Consider the following 15,962-nt stretch of genomic DNA (forward strand, 5'->3'; position numbering starts at 1 on the left):
AGATAAGATGACGCAACGCGAAATGCGACGCGTACCGCTTTTCGCTGCGTTTTACAACCTTGGCGTCTACTCTCATCTCCTTCATTTACGATGATGTCCATTGAGGATATGATACCACACCTATACCACGAGAAGCAGGAGGACGGTTCTCTCCTCTGTGCTCAGCATGCTCTCAATTCCCTATTACGTGCGTCTATCGTTTTGGTTGCACTTCATCTGACCCGAAAATTTCAACGTTTTTTAGAGGGCAGCTACGTGAGTAGATGCTTGTATTGTTCACTTTTGTTCTCAACGAGTGCTAGTTCACTGCTCCTGATCTCGCAGAGATTGCCCGTCGACTAGATGCAGAGGAAGCCAGCTACGATGATGACTTGAACACAGAAAGTGCCAGTACGAATATGGACGATACGGGTACGTTCGGGTTTCCTTATCTTGGAGAATCACCTCATATCAAAAATCTGTAGGCTTCTTCTCAGTACAAGTGCTAGATACAGCACTCAAAGTATGGGGTCTTGAGTAAGGGTGAGCTCTCTTGGGGCTTTCAACGCATATTCACTTCTGTTCAGCCTTGTTGGATGGCGAGGAGAAGCCATGAGATCCTTATCAAGACACGCCATAGTACGCCACCCCCCCCCCCTTCGAAGTTCCCATCTGACACAAGATACAGCACCCAACTGGCGTTTATTCTGAATTACCAGCAGCATTGGTACACGCTCCGTCGGTTTGGACCGGCTTCCCCCGTCCTAGCTGAAGATTCTGGGATTGGGCATTGGTTCGATCTGAATTCTCTTCTCCCTGAGCCCCGGTGGATTAGTAAAACCTACCTAGGGATGGTACTACAGCAGGCAGAGGCTGATGGTCAGTAACTCCTTCCATCACAGTTGCATTCCTACTAAGTGAGATGATATTTTTAGGCTACTCGGTCTTTGTAGTGACCCAGACAGACCCTTCTGCTCCTCTAGGCCTCCCTCGCGTAGATGCAGACGATCTCGCAACTATCGTCTCTGAGTCTGGCGTTTCCGGTCGGCCATCCTCAAGTTCTTTCACGACAGGAACTTCTCATTCCACTGCTGCCGGGAGTCACGATTTTGAAGGATTGGAGGATGAGGATTATGAGCTTCAAGCCGCTTTGCAGGCTTCACTGATGGCCGGATCGTCTTCTGATTACCCTATGATGAATTTCGATCCTCCCGCTCTAACGAGATCCAATATGCCGCCTCCTAGGGGCTCTTGGTCGCCTATTGAACACAGTTCGGGTGACCAAACACCGACAGACACTCCTCTGGACCCCGTAGCTGCTAGCATGGCACGCAATCAACAGCTTCTTCAACGAATGACAGCTGAACAGCAGTATGCTCAACGAGAATTATGGGGCGAAGGGCGCACGGGACGCCAGGAAAACAGCGATGACGAGGATCTGAGACGCGCCATTGCTGAGAGCGAAGCAATGGCCAGGGCAGAGGGCCATGGACGATCAGAGGACGAGGAAGTCGAAGATGATATCGAGGATCGCGCATCTTCAGCAATTCTTCCGAACTTCGGTCAGCCAACATTGCTTAGCAGAGGAAGTGGGGATAGAGTGTATGACGATGATGACGCAGAATTACAGGCGGCCTTGAAGGAATCTCTGGCTCAAGTTCCCGACAACTGGGTTGCGCCTGACGCATTCCAAACGCCATCTCCACGTCCGCCGGCACCGATGACAGCACCGACAACAATCAACCCACCTCAGTCATCATCGTCTGCTTTGACCGATATGCAGGATGTCGAATCTACGCCGTCTGATGATGGGAATTCGACTGTCGCATCTTCTGAGCCGGCTGAAGCGCCTTCCCAAGAAGCTGTCAGCCTCGAAGAAATGCGAAGACGAAGACTTGCAAAATTTGGAGGTTAAAGATGTAATGTATCTCATATCGAAGCTCGTTGTACTGGCCCGTAAGTTGATCTTAAACCATCTTTTCGCACCGCGAAGTACCACGTTTGTTCATTGAGAAGATCTTGCAAGGAGTGCGGCAATCAAGGAATCTTGCCCGGCATTTTAAAACAACTTGAAGGTGATTTCCGGTCTTTCCCTTGATATATGTTTTGTTGGCTTGGTTCACTTTGTATTTTTGGAGCAACGCAGGGTATCATCTACAGCGCCTCATGTTCAACGTTTTGATAGAACGACCTCGTACAATTCACTGTGCCCGGCAAGATGGTGGCTTGATCACTGAACCGTCCCAGTACACTGCCCCATTGATACCATAACAGAGACGGTGCGCGGGATCCGAGGTTCCCATAACTCACTCGGTCAATATTAGTTTCAGAATTTCGGTACCCGCCGTCACCATATAGTGAGTAAATCGGAGGACGCTGTGATGGGCTCAGTTCGAATTAAGGATACTCGTGGCACCGCGTTCGGCGCTTATCATACAGGCTCCCAACTTCTACCTGTTCTTCTCAACTCGTGTGGTAACTCGATCAGTTACAGTGACATGATGCAGAGATGCTTCGATCCCAGTCACATAGGCGTGTACTTATGAATGCCATCCACAAAAGTATATGGGGTGGATCTATCCATCAAGACCTTCTTTCCAGTCGCCCCATCCTCGCAGCAGCATGAACTCACTGCCGTATCAACTAAAGCCTCTCGTTTCTACGACACTGGGCGTATCGACTCTTACTCTGATATTCGTCTTGGTCGCTCTCATAAACGCGGGCGTTCGTCCCATTCTTTGGATCCTCCCAGCTTCATACGCCCTCACTTTTCCTTACTATGTTGTCATGCTTTTAGCAACACACTTTGAGCTCCGCGGCTCATCACGGCTCTTCTCAATATACAGCATCATTATCGCCTTTGCCTCTGCCTTGTTGTGGACATCATGCAGTGTCTGTCTCTTGGTCATAACTATCATGGAGGGAAAAGAAGATATCAAAATCGACAGGCTGGGGAAAGATACATGGCTTTTAATTATCCCTTGTATTTCCTGCCCAATTCCGACATCCCTTATGTGGATAATCGCAGAAGTCATGCGAAGGGAGAGGAAAAAGATATTATATGCAATGAAGTGGCGGCCAGTTGCTCCCCAGTCTTCTCAAACATGGAGGTTCGTCGTATCCGATCCCCCTCCTCTGCAAGATTTGACTTAGCTATTGTCTTTAGTGTGTCCTTGTCTAGTGTCAGCAGGATTTGACGCATTCCGATCTTTTACAATACTCAACAACGGATAGTCCATGTACTTTTGTCATTTATTTCTCATATTAACAATTGTAGTTATCTTGATCGACCTTTGGATATTTTCGCCGCATTCAATTGGACCTCTTTAACACCGTGTCATCGCAACGATACCTGCTCATTTATATATACACCTAGCTACGCCAGTTACGCATTATCATGTCACTCCATCCTTAGCGGAATTAACCATGTACCTCTAAATCTGATTCGTGACTCTCATCATCTTGGACACTAGACTTGGAAAGGGGCTTCTCCGCACTGGGTGCATCGGACGCCACCACATTCTCGGTTTCAGTAATCGCGTCCTGTGGTAAATCAGAAGGGGAGCCCTTCTTGGCATTTTTCTCACTCTCCTCCTCGTGGTGCACTGAAGAAACAGTTGAAGAAAACGATTCCGTCAGAGAACTGACTGTTGTAACTGCCATATCAAGGACTGCTTCCACTCGTTTTCGCAGCGATTCATTTGAACTGGTGACGGTCTGACAAATAGACAGTTAGTTTCCCATCGCTGATCCCGTGCACCGGAACCACAAAATAAAACGCACCATGGAAACTAAACTTATTCGCGCATCTGCCTCGTCAAGTTGAACAAGTAGTGATGGTTCGTTACTATGCCCTTCCGGTTCCGATTCTTCATCAAGCTCTTCTGGCATATGTAGCTCCACTTCTCCAAAGTGGGCTTCCAAGAACATGATGAGACGTTGAATACGTTTCATAGATGCAGTGTCATCATCTGGGCTTGGATCTGCATGTGGGTGCTCGTGAGGGTCTGGATGAGAGTGGGAATGTCCGTGGGACGTCACTGTGACAGAAACGCAGACCATAAACGTGAGAAATTGTAGTCCATAATTATTGATCTCGCTTACGTTTGACAGAAGCGGGACTCTTATCAATTCCTGTTATGAGTGCAAGAGTCGAATCGGCAAGCATGTCGTTACTCGCACTAGAATCCCACTCGAGAGTCAGTTCATGTTCTTGAGTTAGTTTCACATCTACAGCACCCATGACCTACAACGTCATACATTAGCGTCGAAGAACGCCAGAGCGAGAAATACAGGACTCACCCGCATGGTGGGGACACCATCTTTGTCCAACCCTTCCTCTACGTGCCCATACATCCCTTCAAGATGCCACCTTACTAGTCCCCAACCCACCCCTAGAGCAATCTTCTGCCTTTGCGTGACGGTACAGGTAGAAAGTCCCGCAAAGTCCCGTAAATCTCGCGGGTCCAAGAGGGTGTATGAATAATCTTTTGCGACTAGAAGACCTGACAAGATGTCGTTCGTTTGCGGCGCAGCATCTGCCAAGGTGCCGATGGCCTGGACAAGTGGCGTTCTGGTCAAAGAGATGGTATATAAATTTATATGTATTACATACCTTTGCTACACGTTCACCTCGGAAAGAAAGGTTTAGTGTTTCCAAATTACGAGGGGTGTGTATTTTGACATCTTCTTCTCGCTCTTTGTACCGCGAGGTCATTGCCGCCCGTAAACGACCCATGGCCGTCTGTTCACCATGAACCAGAACCTACAGGAAAGGTCACTAAGTCATCAACTAGAATACTGAAGACTTTACTGACCACATGCTGCGCTTTGACTAGTTCTATGAACTCTGAGTTTTGAGAGTAGTCGACATGAGCACTGAAGGATATGTAATCCACCGATATTTTCCGGGGAATCATGCCGCCTTTGATTGATTCGAACTCATCCGGTTCCGTCATAATGTCCTATAGATGGGGAAAGCCGTGGATGAGTGTGATGCCTCAAGCTCAGAAAGAGAGTCGACAGAAATAAATTCAATTCTTGCTCTTGTAATGTACACACGCAACGAAATCTTGAATAAACGACCATCTCCAGATTCACTCACCCTAGCAAGAGTTCCCTCGATAGAGTATCCCGTTATGATCAACCCATTCCGCGAGTCTGGAGCCCAGAGTTCGAAGAGTTCTCGACTTGGTCCGGACTGCATGAATCCGGGACTAGCAAGTACCACGCACGGAGGGCCTTCAGCAATCTTTTTCTCCCAGCCACGAGGTTGAGGAAGGTTTGAGATGTGTCTGACGAAAAGTCAGCAACAGACAAGCTGAAAGAAAGTTGGAAGCATACTTGAAAACGAAAGGATTATCGCGCTTGGCAAACCTAGATCGGATATGAGAGTTCATTGTATGGATGTAAGTTTGGTAGACGGCCATCGACTTTCGAGCTAGACCAGAAGCATAATATATAGGTACGTTGTGCAAATCAGGATGTTTCTTCCAGTACTCGTCGAGGATGAGCAGAAGTTCTTGTGCACGGCCTAACGCGAAGGAAGGAAGCAAAACATGACCACCTCGCCGAATGATAGAGTGCACAAGGTTAGTAAATCGAAGCTCCTTTTCAGGCCTGCTGTCTAGACTTTGAACGCCATAGGTACTCTCAACGATCAAAACGTCCGGATGTATGGGAGGAACTTCAGCCTTTACTAGGTGGCGATCTTCTTCTCGAGAGTAGTCACCTGTATACAAGATACGAAGGCCAGCAATGTCAATGAGGAACATGCAGGCACCCAAGACATGGCCGGCGTGGTAAGGCGTGAAGGTGACGCCCGGGCAAGGTGTTATGACTTGATGAGCAGAGATGGGAATGATGGAGGCGAACGACATGGACATATCTAATGGAGAGAAAAGGGCATCCGAGGAAGTAGAGCTGATGAAAAGGGTAAGAATTAAGACCAAGCAGCCCGAGGAACAGACGTACCTCATGCGTACGAAATCCTGCATCATGAACTTGTGGAGGGCCTTCGTTGGATGAGTCATGTACACTTTTCCTTTGCCATCTCTGAAATTGGTCTACTGGAAGATAAATACATCAATCAACAGCGAATTGAAAGACGAAACGCGCCTTTTCTGTGATGTAGGTAAGCGCTGCAGCATGGTCGAGGTGAAAACTGTCCGAAAAGATGTTACAAACACGCCCAAGTCGAACGAAATGAGATGCACTGACTGAGTTATCAGAAGGGCATCGACCGTGCTCCAGTCGAGTTCATCAATAAATGGTAGCGACGCAATTCCACTGTACGCAGGGTGGACGCCTGCGTCACAGACAATAGTCCTGCCGCGATATTGCAAGACGCAGCACGACCGTCCGACTTCTTGGCCTGCACCTAGCAGTGTTACACTCAATGTCGGTACATCAGACATGATGGAAGAATGAAAGACGGAGGTACTATTTAACAAGACAGGGCTAGTATTTTGAATCGAAGAGTCAGCCAAACAAAAATACGCATCTCCTTACGTAAGTCATATTACCTACTTTTTAACCTTGCTGGGTGCCGGCAACCTTTTGGACTTTCAGATTAATGCCAACTTGCGGTATAACACTCGAGGAATAGATATTGACAACAGCAGGTAGTAAACGCAAACAACAACGAAAGCAAGAGCAAGATCCAAAAAGTACACAAATCACCATCCAACCTCCCCTGATTGGTACGGTTGGATTGTTACACCCGCCTCACCGGCCACCTTTCGTAGGATATATCGTTCTAAATGGTATATTTCGTATGACTCAGCCGCAAGTTTCATGGCTTGTATATGATGGGGCCGTGAATTTGCTGCAATAGCGTGTTTCCGGCTTTGCCAAATGCAGGTCGCAAGGTTCATTCCCGTCTCCTGGTTGGGTATCCCGTACCAATAAAGTATTAACTAAATTTTTGAGTGAGTAGACGCTGTGATTTAAAAAAACGGGGGACCCACACCACCGTTCCGAATGGCCTCATCATGAGCTTTTTTGTCGGCATCGTAAAGAGCTGCAAATTACTAAGTAAAAGGAATGTGCTAGAAAAATGTATGACACGTACAACCGCCATCGCTGCCTGGTTTTCGTTTGCTCCTGAAAACGACGCAATACCACTCTCGTTCTTCGTCTTTCGGGAGTCGCAAAGTAGACCAGTTGAAAGCTTCCGCGTACGGGGTCGCGGCGTAATTAGAGACTATGGGTCGGAAATGATGCAGAGCTTTGTGAAGAGAAAGAGACGCAGGATCAATGTCAGGGAGACGTGTTTCTGTGACAAGAGGGGGTGTGTCGGAGGGTATGGGGGGTGGTAGTTCTAGCCGCTCAGGTAGGGAGGAGAGAAGGGGAGGTAGATAGAGCACAGGCGACTGTGGTGACGTGAGGCTTTTGTCGTCAAAAGTAGGGAATGTGTGAGGGTCTTTTGTAGTTTCTTCGGCCCCATGAAGTGCCAGGGTTAGTGGAGGCGAGCGCTGCAGCGCCTCTGACGGATGAGGTGGATGGGCAAATGTAAGGCTCATAATAGGATGTAGGGAGAAAAGGAGCGCTGAACGAGATTTTATACGTTTACGGGTTTGCGGGGTATGGTGCGAGTTTTGCAAAGTTTGCGACGTGTCAGACTCCTGAGGCAACAATTGCGCGATCTCAACGAAAAATTTCGGCCCATTCAATTGAAAAGGAAGGCTAATTCTTGGGACCGTCCGGGACAGCGGACGAAGAGAAAGACCGTAGCAAGCATCACATCTGCGTTCCAATCGACGGTTCCAGTTTAGAGCTCAGTGAGGTCACTTCAGGTTGACTCCAAGATAAACCTTAGTACTAATGCACTAGAAGCGTAATTTTCCTCGGCAGTAGAAAATTGCAGGTGAAGCCAGTGTTCATGAAGGCAGACATATTATGAAGGTACTGAGGCAGAAGGAGCCAACTCGGAACTGTCCAGTGTCAAGAACCAAGGCGCGATGGTGCGGGCATGGCGGGCCGATTGAGCGTTACAGTTACAGTGTGACTTTGTCACACGTCATCTCAGGAAATGGCCACCAAGAAGGCGGCTGAATCGACGCTCTACCATCTCAGCCCCAAGGGATTTTGGAAGAAATTTCGCAAGTCGAGCACTTATTTTCTCTAATTTTCTTGCTGACAAGGAAATAGGTGATGCGGTGGTTGTGAATCCCGAAATATCCACCGGTCTGCCCTTGTCCGAACTCAACCGATACCCTCCACCAGCATCCAGGCCAGAGAAATACTCAAGCCCGGCTAGCAGAGGCGCATATCCTACTCATTTCTATAGGAATTAACAGCTGACGACCTCGTGTAGCCTCTGACATTGCTGAGAACCCATACTGGAAGCGGGATGTCCGACGTGCATATCCCCAGCTGTCGGTCATGACACAGACAGAGCTTTCCACGCTGCTCATCGAGCACTCTACTCCACAAGCGTATGTCACGCTCTATTCCTCTGAGAGCAACGACGGCTGACAGGTCATGGATAGCGTTGCAGCACCCGTCGAGGGCGAGCAGGCTGTAGCAGCACCAAAGCCCGCCATGGACCTTTCTACGGCCATTGCGATGATTACAGCGACGAAGAGGGTTTTCTCAGAGTCTAACCTGCCTCCCAGCCTTCCTATTCCTCACAAACGTTGGAGGCCAGTGCGGTCGCCTGATGCCCCCCACCCGCCGTATTCCTATTTCCCAATGTTATTGTACAAATAGATGGCTGCTATATGTAGCTGGTAGGCATGCAATACAATAATTACCGAAGAAAAGGCATCTGAGTCGTTGAAGCCGCGGCTAAGCAACTGTAAATAATCATGTCATCTGTACCACTACCACCACCCAGTGCAGCGGCTGGCTCATCTCGGGCTGTCCAAGCAGCCGCCTTCGCAGACGACCCACGGTACAATTTACCTATTTCGCAACCAACCTTGGTGCTCAATACACTCCCACAGGATCTACTTTTCGAAAGAAAGCAACAAGTGGCATTTTGAACAGGACGACGGAACAGAGTTGGAATACGATGCCGCCAAAGGCTCCTGGGTTGCCATGGTCAGCCTTGAAGCTGCACCAGTATGCTTGCCACTGACAACCTGCAGCTCGACGAAGACCTGGTGAAACAGCAACAAGCCGCCTATTCCGTCTCTGGCGTTGATGAAGAGGCCAGTCGCGTCATTTTTCGGTTTTGACCTGACCCAACCCCGAGCTGTGTCCCCTACCACAGACGCCTGCTGCACCAGTCCTTGCGCGCGAGAACAAGAAACGGAAGGAACCCGACTATACCTCTTCGACATCGAATGCCGAGATTTCGATCAAGCGGGGCAGACATGACAAGAAGGACAAGCCTCCAACTGAGCGCCCATCCAAAAATACAGCCGTATATGTTAGCGGACTGCCCCCCGACACAGAGTTTGACGAGCTTGTGCAGTGTTTCTCCAAGTGCGGTGTCCTGGAGGAAGCCGATGACGGGGAACCCAAGGTGAAGATGTACGCACGGGAGGATGGCTCGTTCAGTGGTGATGCTTTGGTGGTATACTTCAAGGAGGACTCTGTCTCACTCGCGCTGAGCATCCTTGATGAGTCTGAACTTCGGCTAGGCAACGCGTCCAGCGTTATGCGATTGTCTAAGGCTGATTTCTCGCACAAAAATTCCGGTGGCGGAACTCATACGGAGGCGAAACCACGCAAGACCGTTGATAGGAAGAAGGCTTCCCAGCGGATAGGAAAAATGCAAAAGTATGTATTATGTTTTCTGCAGTCGCGGATCAGGACTCAGGTATTACAGAAAACTACAAGAATGGGTTGACGAGGATGGATTCGGGCCTGCGATACAGCCTGAAGACTCCTCCCATGCTATCAACAAGAACAGCCGAGTGGTAGTCTTGAAACATATGTTCACGTTAAAAGACTTGGAAGATGACGTTTCCCTCCTCCTTGACCTAAAGGAAGAAGTCCGGGAGGAGTGCTCGTCACTGGGCGAGGTGACAAATGTTGTTCTCTATGATGCGAGTATACTTTATTGTGTCGCTTGTAAGATTTCCTAATGCACTTTGCAGAAAGAGAAGGAAGGTGTCATCACTGTCAAATTCCGCGACCCACTTAGCGCACAGGCTTGTGTGATAGTAGGGGGACAAGAGTTTTTAGTCATGTGTTTAGCTGACGTATTTCACAGAAAATGAACGGAAGATTTTTCGACGGAAGGCGGGTGGAGGCTTCTTTGTACAATGGCAAGCAAAGATTCCAGCGCAATGGAACAGGCGATGAACTCGAGGGCGAAAGCGCCGAAGCAGAGAAGAAACGACTGGACGACTTTGCCCAGTGGCTGCTGACCGAAGGGGATTGATGATGATCTACATTGTGTTGAGGCTAAAATCCGTGTACATTACTACATTCAGTGTTATCTGCTTGGGGAGCTAATACATGGTATTCTAAAGTTACCAACAAGGACATAACGGTTTCTTGGTTATAGTTTCAAGACGCTGCACGAAGTATGAGCTAGTCAGTTTGATGAACGTAGTTCGGACTCACTTCAACGACGACCGTTCTCTTGACAGCGGGCTCAGAAGGTTGTAACCAATCGATGCGCCGTCCAACTTGGCTTGCCCACCTACTATGCTCCACTTGAGGTGTCGACATGGACATCGCTACAAGATCATCCTCCGTCATAGAACTCGCCATTGATGGAACCTCATGTACGGTCGCCAGTGGACTTCCGGGGGCAGAGAACGGGGACGTAGGGGCACCCCCTGGAACAGACTGCGACGATGAAGCCAACGGTCCGGATGCCTGACCACGCGCCGGAATACGGATAGGTTTTGTCGAAGATTCCCCGACATCCATCTCCTCAGTGTCTTCCTCTTCGGCGTTCAGTCGTTGTAGACTGGCTTCGACTGCGTCTAGCCGCTCTAAGTGTTCTAATACAGTAACGCCAGTTGTTCCGGGATGTACTCTCTGGAACTTTGCGGCGAAAGGGACGGGTCGAGGAACACCAGAGGCATCTGATATTGTTCGCTGAACGGGAGGAGGAAAATCATCGGAGCTTTGACTACGGGCACGTCTCGGGAGAGGAACACTGTTGATGGATAGCTTCGGTGATGCAGCGACAGGGCTGTTCGTATCGTCCAAGTCTGCTTCAGTGAGTTCAAGTTGATCGTCCCAGACTAAGGCCTTAGTACGTCTTGTCAGTTCCAAGGGACCTGGAACTGGTGAACGACTGTGTCAGCATCTACTAAGGCTTGCTCACCTTCGTCCTAAGGGACAACAATGAATATTAACTCAAGCGCCAATAATGGATAGCTGAGGACGCACCGAATGCTTTAGAGACTGGACAATGTTCCATGCCTGGCCTAAATAATAGCTGAGTTGTGAGATGATCAGTCTACATATTCACTCACCCTTTATGACAGCTAATTGTCGCTAATGAAAAAAAAGGACGTCAACAAAACTAGCAACGCCATTGCCCACCCATAAAGTTTGACTGTCCCGAACGTCTTCTACTACGACGCCGGTGATCCAGTACAACCCTATGGGCAGCAAGCAGTCCTATGAAATCGACGTACAGCAAACATTTTAGGGTGAAAATCGGGGTCAACAGCAAACAGTTTCTCTAATTCGAAAGTTGTTTCTTCCCACCATAACTTCGATGTTAGCATAGGCAAGAAGTGATTCCGCGTCTCTTCACTGAATGGCTTTCCTATGACACTGACTGGTAGGTAGAGCCAACCGTAAGCATAACTACGCCAGCCCTGCGGATGCTCGTGAGGGAAGGACAAAGAGTTATCGATCGCCGCGATGTGAATGTGAGGGTAGCGAGTGTAATCAGTTCCGGAAGCTGCTGTGGAAGAGGCCGCTCCTATGGAGATAGAGGGATAAGACCGCGGTGTCTCCATTTGCGGCACTTTCGGTGAACGCCTGAGTTCGCTCATCAACGGCATATCCAGCGTAGCAGAACGCGACGGGGCGACATCGACTAATGACTTCTCGTGGTTGCTATCACAGTATTTAATCATGTAATTGTCAGCACCCCGATCGGTATTGAGCATGAGATAATCTGCAATATTTTCAGAGTTGAAGAACAGGATGCCTTCACAAGATCTTACCCAAAATCACGAGTCTTATAAGAAACCGTTGAGCAACCTGACCAAGTATATGCTAACAAAAATACTGACTTTTCTAATTCCTGTCGGAAACTCTGCTGTAGCGCCGGTGTCCAATAAAATGGCGTTTGGGGGTCGGCCTCCGTAGCATCGAACAGGCGTTCCTCTTCGTAGTCTTCATAGACATCTTCAGGGTCACCGGTCTTTCCACAGATTACCTTGACCGCACTGAGTAAACGCTTGGAAAAGCTACCTTGCCGATGAGTAGAATCATCAAAAGTATCTGCAATGGCACGACCTGGCCACGGATACTTTCGCAAAAATTCTGACGCATCTTGGTAGCCATGTAGGAAATACTGCAGGCTGCCTATTTTGTCCGGTAGTGGTTTTCCCTTTTTTGCTGCATTTCTGTCTAACCAGTCATAGAAAAATGACTGTAAGCAACGTGTGAGCAGGGCATATGGCATGTGAGAAGGGTTACGTACGGAGCTGGATAGTGACACGAGCTTAGTGGGAGGTACAATGTGAAGATTCAGACGTTCGTCCAGCAACGATGCCGCTGCTTCAGAGATATAGCTGTAAATATGTAAGAACACGTCGCAAAGCATCAAGTATCAAAGACCTCAGGTTGGGTATAAGACATGCGCGACCAAATGGTATTATAAATCTGAACTGCCGGTGAAGCCATTTTGTGGTCTATTCTCAAACGTTCAGGAGGAGAGCCAGCACTATCTACATGCGAACATACCTTGGGATTCAATCGTCCGTATGGTTCTTCATCTTTAGGTTTGAACACGCTGAAGAATTTGATCAGCTAACAACACGAGGCCGAACAATATCATAAGTTTCATAACGCACGCAACGGTATGTACTCGGCCATTCTCCATCTTGGCTCGTGCGAAATATGAGCCTGATGATCCCTTCGTGATCATCTTGGGATGAACCCCTTCTGAAATAGCGGACTTGACGGATTTCACTAATCTAGTGCATATGTTCGTTAGCGGGACACGGTCCTCAGACTTCGAGACACTCACGCCTCAAACTCAGCTGCTGTCATAGGAGGCTTGTGATCCAAAGTTTTGACCTGTAGCTTGTATGAGCTATTGAGATGGTACCGGTTCGAAAAAGCTCACTACTCCGGCGGAAGGATCATCGACAAAGATGGTAGGTTCGAAGACGCTGCGCCATATTTGCTTCTTAGCGTGTTCCTTGACCGTTTTCTTCCTCTTTACTCGCTGCGCAATAGATTCTGTCCACCTTCGAGAATTATAGCTCGATGAAGCGCCAGACAAGTTTCAGACACGCACCTTTTGAATGCCGTGTCCAGCTTGGAGAGATCTATGCTCCCTGACCGGGAAGCTCGACGGCGTCCACTAGCTCGTGAGGTCGGCAGCTGAGTGCCTTCACCGATGTCGTCTTCATCATCTACGGTCTGTGCTAAAGGTTGGTATCCAGCTCGGTTGGACATCAAGATGGACAAGAAAGAGCGACGGTGACGACCGTGCCGACCATTAAGGGCTAGTGGCTGTGCGATCGCTGACAGGGGTAATTTGGAACACGTCATCGCGCTTAAGAATTTCAAGGCGGGGTATTGCCGTCCAAATGGCCTTAATTTTTCATCTTCCTTCTATCATGAGGGAAGTAGCTCATGGGACCATGTTGATAAGCAGTGGGTATACCATGGATATTATATATTCCGGCTCTTGTTGTTCTTTACGTCCATGGCTGCAGCAGTGTCTTCAAACGAGAAATTCACAGTTGTCGAGAAAGATGATGTAGAAACTGCCAGTGCTAATGAGGTACTCTGACTGTTAAATTCTTTGGCAACTGCTGACAATTTATATTGCAAGGATGCCCCCGAAATCGATATCTTGGCTAACAACAAACTGGTCTGGAAGACGGACTTGCGCATAGTTCCTCTGTCAGCGTTCATATATTTACTATGCAACATCGATAGATCGAACATCGGTACAATTTCTACTGGAATACGTGACTATTTCAAGGCTCATATCTTGTCTAGGTAATGCCAAAATTATGAACAAGGAAGAAGGACACGATCTTTTGGCCGAGACTAACCTTACCAGCTACCAATACACGTTGGTTTTCTCTGACTTCCTCACTCAGTTTGCTCATGACCATTCAGGATCGCCCTCACAGTATTCTTCCTGGCATACGCCTTCTTTGAAGTGCCGTCGAATATTTTGTTGAAACGATTACGGCCTAGTGTGAGGGACAAAATATAGAATTTCCCTTGATGCAACTGATCGGCTTCCAGAGATGGATTGCAACCCTCATGTTTATCTGGGGTGTTATCACCATTGGTTTGGGCGGAGTCACCAATCACAGTACTCTGACTATTGTTCGGTTCCTGCTTGGTGCATTCGAAGCCGGTAGGGACCCTAGCGGAGTTTTTGTCCTGCCCAGCTGACGCCTCGTCTGCAGGCTTGTTCCCTGGTCTAGTGTATTATGTGACGTTCTGGTACAGACCAGAAGAACGATCTCTCCGTGTCGCCCTTATTCTAGCTTCCGCCACATTGGCAGGAGCCTTTGGTGGCGCGATAGCCTATGGGATCGCGCATATGGAAGGAAGCAATGGCCTGTCTGCTTGGAGATGGTTATTTATCTTGGAGGGAATTCCATCCGCAGTTCTGGCTTTCCCAATCTGGTATCTCCTCCCTGACTATCCGGAAACAGCGTCTTGGTTGTCACCAGAGGAGAAAGCACTTTCTGCAGTGCGTCTCAAAGACAGCTCAAAGGCCTCTGGTCGGGGCCTATCTTGGCGGGATGTCACCTTGACTTTGATGGACTGGCGCTTATGGATCCATTTTCTGGTTAGTGCTAGCGTTCTGAACAAAGAAGAGTAGTCCTGACTCTAGGAAAGGTATATTTCGGAATTTCAGCCCCATTTTCTAGCATGTCGCTCTTTGCGCCTACCATTGTATCTTGTCTAGGCTACACATCTCTGCGTGCCCAACTGATGACCTGTACCACCTTACGGCGTGTCTTGGGTGTTTTCGATCTTCATCGGATATGTCGCAGACCGGCTAAATCGGTAGGCTCTGCAGCGCACCCTAGTATCCAAAATGTTCTAAGGCTTCCACATCTAGCCGTGGTCATTTTCTCTGCAACATTTGCTGCTATTGGAGCTGTAGGATTTATTGCTTCAGCCACACTTCCAGCAGACGCGTACAAGGTAAATACATACTCTGTCCTATCAGTACATCTTAAACTTAAGGCTTGCCTACAGAGTCGATACGGCATGCTCATTATTGCATGTGCTGGTGCCTTCTCATGTATATCGCCTTTGTTGGGATGGCTGTCCTGCAACATGCGTTCCACTGCCACAACAGGGCTTGCTGTGGCGTTGAATATCTCGTTTGGTGCTCCCGGGCAAATTGTCGGGGTTTGGATCTATAAGAGCGAGGAAGCCTCAAAGGGTTATCCAACGGGGCATTGGACGAATGCTGCGCTATTGATTTTTGTATCGGCAGGTTGCATTGGGCTGCACCTGTTGTATAAGTCGAGGAATCATATAATTAGGGAGAACAACTCCCAAGAGATGTTATGGAAGCTCTAGAACGTGACCATGGTGATCCGACTTTAGTGCATGTATGTACGGACACTTTACGCGTGTATCTAGAAATGAACGCCTTTATGACACCAACCTTTGCCTGCAGCTACAGTCGCTCTCAAATATTCTAGCCAATTGTCCGGCTTCCACTGATGCGGGTAATCAATAAAAACATCCTCAGTGCCGTACCAATTCTTGACGTTAAGTCTTCAGGGAGCTTTGTGTAACCAGGGTTGTGCAGAGAGTGGTGGCTATTTGTAGCTGCATTTTGGAACTCGTCGAGCGAGAGGATATGCTCGTCCTTGACACGAAAGGCAGTGCGT

The 15,962-nt window shown here is 48.5% G+C and overlaps 8 protein-coding genes across 8 annotated transcripts; 5 read left to right on the forward strand and 3 right to left on the reverse strand.

Moving 5' to 3' along the window:
* Positions 1 to 90: 90 nt before the first annotated feature.
* Positions 91 to 1,894, forward strand: EV420DRAFT_1628546 (Josephin-domain-containing protein; the record flags this gene model as incomplete). The annotated part of the gene is made up of 6 exons (XM_060476066.1): positions 91 to 198; positions 303 to 411; positions 465 to 516; positions 567 to 618; positions 645 to 858; positions 915 to 1,894. 6 exons carry the CDS (start codon positions 91 to 93, stop codon positions 1,892 to 1,894), a joined length of 1,515 nt encoding a protein of 504 aa, XP_060333007.1.
* Positions 1,895 to 2,601: 707 nt separating this feature from the next.
* EV420DRAFT_1640606 (uncharacterized protein) lies at positions 2,602 to 3,132 on the forward strand (the record flags this gene model as incomplete). The annotated part of the gene is made up of 1 exon (XM_060477121.1): positions 2,602 to 3,132. One exon carries the CDS (start codon positions 2,602 to 2,604, stop codon positions 3,130 to 3,132), a length of 531 nt encoding a protein of 176 aa, XP_060333008.1.
* Positions 3,133 to 3,399: 267 nt separating this feature from the next.
* EV420DRAFT_1668647 (beta-lactamase-like protein) lies at positions 3,400 to 6,395 on the reverse strand (the record flags this gene model as incomplete). The annotated part of the gene is made up of 11 exons (XM_060479012.1): positions 3,400 to 3,696; positions 3,763 to 4,019; positions 4,084 to 4,225; positions 4,282 to 4,536; positions 4,595 to 4,744; positions 4,797 to 4,943; positions 5,084 to 5,273; positions 5,323 to 5,901; positions 5,953 to 6,044; positions 6,097 to 6,142; positions 6,199 to 6,395. The coding sequence occupies 11 exons, from the start codon at positions 6,393 to 6,395 to the stop codon at positions 3,400 to 3,402; spliced, it is 2,352 nt and encodes a 783-aa protein (XP_060333009.1).
* Positions 6,396 to 6,528: 133 nt separating this feature from the next.
* Positions 6,529 to 7,935, reverse strand: EV420DRAFT_1530331 (uncharacterized protein). Its single transcript, XM_060472594.1, has 3 exons — positions 7,052 to 7,935; positions 6,948 to 7,000; positions 6,529 to 6,896 (listed from the first exon to the last, which is right to left on the reverse strand). Exons 1-3 carry the CDS (start codon positions 7,500 to 7,502, stop codon positions 6,657 to 6,659), a joined length of 744 nt encoding a protein of 247 aa, XP_060333010.1. The 5' UTR covers positions 7,503 to 7,935; the 3' UTR covers positions 6,529 to 6,656.
* Positions 7,936 to 7,995: 60 nt separating this feature from the next.
* Positions 7,996 to 8,748, forward strand: EV420DRAFT_1530334 (NUZM, NADH-ubiquinone oxidoreductase 21.3 kDa subunit). Its single transcript, XM_060472595.1, has 4 exons — positions 7,996 to 8,081; positions 8,131 to 8,244; positions 8,297 to 8,417; positions 8,472 to 8,748. Exons 1-4 carry the CDS (start codon positions 8,012 to 8,014, stop codon positions 8,689 to 8,691), a joined length of 525 nt encoding a protein of 174 aa, XP_060333011.1. The 5' UTR covers positions 7,996 to 8,011; the 3' UTR covers positions 8,692 to 8,748.
* On the forward strand, positions 8,749 to 10,312 carry EV420DRAFT_1530339 (uncharacterized protein). Its single transcript, XM_060472596.1, has 6 exons — positions 8,749 to 8,875; positions 8,928 to 9,024; positions 9,072 to 9,134; positions 9,197 to 9,708; positions 9,758 to 9,977; positions 10,029 to 10,312. Exons 1-6 carry the CDS (start codon positions 8,790 to 8,792, stop codon positions 10,149 to 10,151), a joined length of 1,101 nt encoding a protein of 366 aa, XP_060333012.1. The 5' UTR covers positions 8,749 to 8,789; the 3' UTR covers positions 10,152 to 10,312.
* Positions 10,313 to 13,604, reverse strand: EV420DRAFT_1530342 (phosphatidylinositol 3 and 4-kinase-domain-containing protein). Its single transcript, XM_060472597.1, has 15 exons — positions 13,376 to 13,604; positions 13,202 to 13,325; positions 13,103 to 13,152; positions 12,927 to 13,049; positions 12,817 to 12,865; positions 12,691 to 12,764; positions 12,554 to 12,644; positions 12,141 to 12,502; positions 12,072 to 12,085; positions 11,532 to 12,022; positions 11,367 to 11,388; positions 11,281 to 11,318; positions 11,216 to 11,222; positions 10,501 to 11,168; positions 10,313 to 10,451 (listed from the first exon to the last, which is right to left on the reverse strand). Exons 1-15 carry the CDS (start codon positions 13,534 to 13,536, stop codon positions 10,407 to 10,409), a joined length of 2,319 nt encoding a protein of 772 aa, XP_060333013.1. The 5' UTR covers positions 13,537 to 13,604; the 3' UTR covers positions 10,313 to 10,406.
* A 52-nt stretch (positions 13,605 to 13,656) lies between these two features.
* Positions 13,657 to 15,867, forward strand: EV420DRAFT_1530348 (major facilitator superfamily domain-containing protein). The gene is made up of 8 exons (XM_060472598.1): positions 13,657 to 13,867; positions 13,919 to 14,036; positions 14,089 to 14,164; positions 14,212 to 14,293; positions 14,344 to 14,458; positions 14,511 to 14,899; positions 14,950 to 15,052; positions 15,176 to 15,867. Exons 1-8 carry the CDS (start codon positions 13,790 to 13,792, stop codon positions 15,643 to 15,645), a joined length of 1,431 nt encoding a protein of 476 aa, XP_060333014.1. The 5' UTR covers positions 13,657 to 13,789; the 3' UTR covers positions 15,646 to 15,867.
* Positions 15,868 to 15,962: the final 95 nt, after the last annotated feature.

The sequence above is a fragment of the Desarmillaria tabescens genome (genome assembly GCF_030435595.1).
Source record: "Desarmillaria tabescens strain CCBAS 213 chromosome Unknown EV420scaffold_11, whole genome shotgun sequence".
Lineage (NCBI taxonomy): Eukaryota > Fungi > Basidiomycota > Agaricomycetes > Agaricales > Physalacriaceae > Desarmillaria > Desarmillaria tabescens.